General features: G+C 40.9%; 1 protein-coding gene across 4 annotated transcripts in view; it reads left to right on the top strand.

Moving 5' to 3' along the window:
- The window catches only part of Msh3 (mutS homolog 3), a 142548-nt gene that overhangs the window by 92821 nt on the left and 45712 nt on the right, over window positions 1-4015 (top strand). For all 4 annotated transcript variants that reach the window (XM_021208287.2, XM_021208286.2, XM_029543978.1 and 1 more), the window contains one exon: window positions 2054-2161. In XM_021208287.2, the coding sequence (XP_021063946.1) occupies window positions 2054-2161 (108 nt within the window). The remainder of the gene's footprint in view (window positions 1-2053; window positions 2162-4015) is intronic.

Below are 4015 nucleotides of genomic sequence, written 5' to 3'. Positions count from 1 at the left end.
CAATGTCCAGTATGGTCACTGTGCATCTGTCTGTAAAGTAGAGACCTCTCAATGTCCAGTTTTGTCACTGTGCAGCCGTCTGTAGAGACCTCTCAGTGTCCAGTATGTTTAAAAGTACAAGACATTTTTCAGGTAACATCTGAGGAGGGTCCAGCTGATATAGGGGCATAAACACTGTGTATTTGGGATTCGTACAAACTCTTAGGCTATTAGTAAAATTCCTATCACTTATTTTAATGAACTTTAATTCAAGAGAAATAGGTTAATTAATTAATATGTTCTATCTACTTGGACAAATATGTGTATAAATACATGTGTAAAATATACTGTGGATACAATTCTTAGTTTACAAATAATAATAACTATAAAGATACATGAACATGTCATTAATAGAATATTTTTAATAATAAAACAAGTCAGAAATGGAGGGCTTCTTTTAAAAGTAAGATAAATTCAGGAAGAACTGATCATTGTAGTAATTTAATAATCTGAGAAATGGTGTAACACTTTTAAGTAGTAAATAGACTGAAATTCAGCACTTCTGAGATCCACTGTGTGTGTGTGTGTGTGTGTGTGTGTGTGTGTGTGTGTGTGTGTGTATGTGTATTGAGTTAGGGCCTTAGATGCCTATGAGCTGATTATGACCTTGAACTCATGTTCTCTCAGGTCATCTCCTGACTGCTGGGATTAAAGGGGTATGCATCGTGTCTGGCCAGTTACATTCATTTTCAACACCCACAATTTATCATTATATTTAGATGTTCATAGTTTATACAGTATTATATGTTGGAATAAAATACTATGAAAAGAGATAATAGAATAATACAGGTAAAAACATTTAAAAAACCCAACTCTATAAACATTTCTATTCATTTTTTGAATAAATCTTTTAATGAAAGTCTTGATGTTTTCCATCACCAGGTATTAAGATAGCTGAAGAGGTTCTTATTTCTGTCTTGTTCTTAACAACTCTTTATTGCATTGTCTGTTCAGTGCTGGTAGTGTGGACTAGATATTAGGGCTATAGAGTTAAGTCAGTCAGACAGATAGATGGACAGGATTCTGCCGGTTCTGTGTAAGGGGTGCCAATACAGTTACTCCAGGGTTGGGTGTGGCTGTAAGGAGGAGAGCCTGGGGAAGCCGACACACCTGAGTAGTTCTTGAAGCAGTGGGAGGAAGCAGCGTGAACTGATGTCTACACTGAAATCTCAATCCTGAAATAAAATGTCACAGTCAGATGGGATGTATTCATCTGTGACATTTTACATTTATGTACATAGATATATGCACATATATATGTACATATGTACATATATATGTAAAATCATGCAGAAGTTGTTTTAGGCTTATGCCGCGCCCCCCCCCCCCCCCCCCACTCCGTCCAGCAGAGGTGGGGCAAAGATGACACATAGGCCAAGGCAGGGTTTGAGCAGCTTCCGCAGCTTCCCCCTGCAGCTTCCTTTATTCTCTCTACAGCTCATCCCAGGTCTCTACAGCAGTTCAGCTTCTCCCCTCTGCTTCTCCGCTTCTCCTCAGCTCTAGCTCTTTATTCTGGGATCGCCCAATTTATCCCCTTCCACCCTCTGCACTCATCGCTCATTGCTCATCATCCAATCAGCATTCAGCACGCTCTATACACGAGCCATGCACGCAGACAGGGTGGGTGTTGATAGGCCAGTGACTCAATATCATGCTGTATGACACTATACGTCAGACGGACAGCTGTAATCACTCAGGTGAGCATAATCAGGTTTTTGGTAATCAAGCAGGGAATCACGGGGCTTGGCAGTGAACCAGGGTGCCATCTTGGCTTACAAGGCTGCAGCTCCGGCCACACCCGCTTCCCACAGGTTTATATAACTGTCCTAAACAAAGTGAAGACTCAATAACCAGTTGTGTTATCATAGAAGATAGTTCAGTACACTGTCCTTTTCCTTTACCCATGAGATATATCTGCTTATTTTGCTTGTGTTTAAATTGCAAGTAGGCAGATTGTTGCACAGCTGTCATGGGTCAAGAAGTCAGCCTGCTTATCTTGTTGTTGTTTTTGTAGGAGTTTTGGTGAACATTATCACTCTTTGTGTAAGGCTGTGGATCATCTAGCAACTGTTGACTGTATTTTCTCCCTGGCCAAGGTCGCTAAACAAGGAAATTACTGCAGGTAATATGTTTTTCATTTCTCTCATTTATCATGGCTTCAGATCAAATGGGAGTATCCAATTAATTTCACTATTGCTGTTATAAAATGTTGCAGTTGTTCAGGTGTGTTATGCTCTTGGTAAAGATGCATATCACATGTATGTCTTAATTTGAAAAATAAACTCCTTTCTTCCTTGTTTTATGACTGACAAATGCAGATGCCTGCCGTAACTCTGGAACTGACTGCTCCAATTGAACTTTTAGGTTTATGTAAAGTTTTTAAATGAAGCTTGAAGACTCCTTTTGCTGTTAGCTTTGTCTTGGAAACTTAACATGTTTCACTTCAATTTTAAAAACTACAGTTACAAAAGCTTGCATTCGAATGAGGGGCTGGGAAGATGGGGGTTCTGTTGTGGGGAGGGGTTCTGTGAGCTTTCATGAGCCTCTTGTTAAGAGCTAGATTCATACCACTCTTCTTTAATGGCCTCTGAACATTCCAACATTGCTTATTCTCCTCTTCATAAAGGATGCTGAATTCCATACATTTAACTAAGTAACAATTCTGACTTTTCAATAAGTTCTCTTTCAAAAGCATTTTTAATTGAAGCTACCCATTTCAGGAGAGTTCAGAGACTGTTTAGCTTCTGTGGGAACTAAGAGGGGAGCCTGTGAAGGCGCTGCCTGTCCGAGCCTGAGTCCCGAGCTCCGAGCAGACAACCTGACTGTTTCGTCTTTGTAGTGTGTTGATTTTTAAAAAATAATACTCAAGTGTCTTGTAATCTCCAGTATGTAGAAGGTATTAAAGCAAGGTTGTTATTGTACAGTATTTCTTCTTTGAGAGCTGGAGGACTTGGTATGCATGCTACGTTCTCTAAATGTAGTGTATGATTTTATTGCCTATTTGTGATGAATATATCTGTATTGTTGGTCATAACAGTCATGTTTAAAGTAGATTCTTGGCACTGTAATTACTCCCTAGTTCTTTATCATACCAAAGGAATGTCAAGCATACACAGTGATGCCTAATCAGTTACATGCATATACACATATATACATACATTCACACACACACACACACAGCTGAATCTTCCTTGTAGTAAACAAGGGAAGTGTGAAGTGTATGTCCTGTTTACCATGGATTACAGTGAACACTTAGGACCTGCAGTCCATTGACTTGAGTAGGAGTTCTTTTACTCTGGATTTGTAAAGGGGGCTTTCCCTGACAGACTGTTTCTGAATTAAGCAGAGGCGTGTAGTGTGGTTTATATAAGCTCTCCCTGGTAGAAGCAGCTGTGTGCTCTCCTCTTCTCATCCCTCCTTAAGGCACCTTCAGGTATTTGCTGTTGCTGGAAGTGCCAGCATGAAAACCACCTTCGAGATGGTTATGCGGTTGGATCCATTGCAGCAAATTAAAATTTTCACCAGTGTGTAAGATAGACAAATTGTTCGCCCCTCCCCCCCGGTACTTCTTAGCCTTTTGCATAAGTAGGCATGATTAACTTAAAGTCTTGGCCAGTTCAGGTACCTGAAGCTCTTGGGGATCTGTTAGTGTTGCTTGCCATTTCTGCTCGTTTTTTTGTTTTATCAGATTTGATGACTGTGTGGTGATCTCAGCCACTACCTGTAGAAGTGATTTATGCTGTACCCTTTCTAGAGTGAGTGCGTCTAGTAAGCATTGGGGACATTGTCAGTCTTGTGTCACCTGTTCCAGGTCAGAAGCAAGGTGGCAGGAGGTGGCTGCAGCTCCTCCTGGCTCTTCTTATACCTGGGGCAGTCCTTTACTTTCTCCAGGCCACAGCTGTTCCAGGTGAGCGTCCCCTGTGCCTTCAGACACCTCTCAGGACTCCTGGTGTGTCCCCTGTGCCTTCAGACACCT

This window comes from Mus pahari, chromosome 11 (assembly GCF_900095145.1).
Source record: "Mus pahari chromosome 11, PAHARI_EIJ_v1.1, whole genome shotgun sequence".
Lineage (NCBI taxonomy): Eukaryota > Metazoa > Chordata > Mammalia > Rodentia > Muridae > Mus > Mus pahari.
This window is presented reverse-complemented; position numbering and strand designations above follow the sequence as displayed.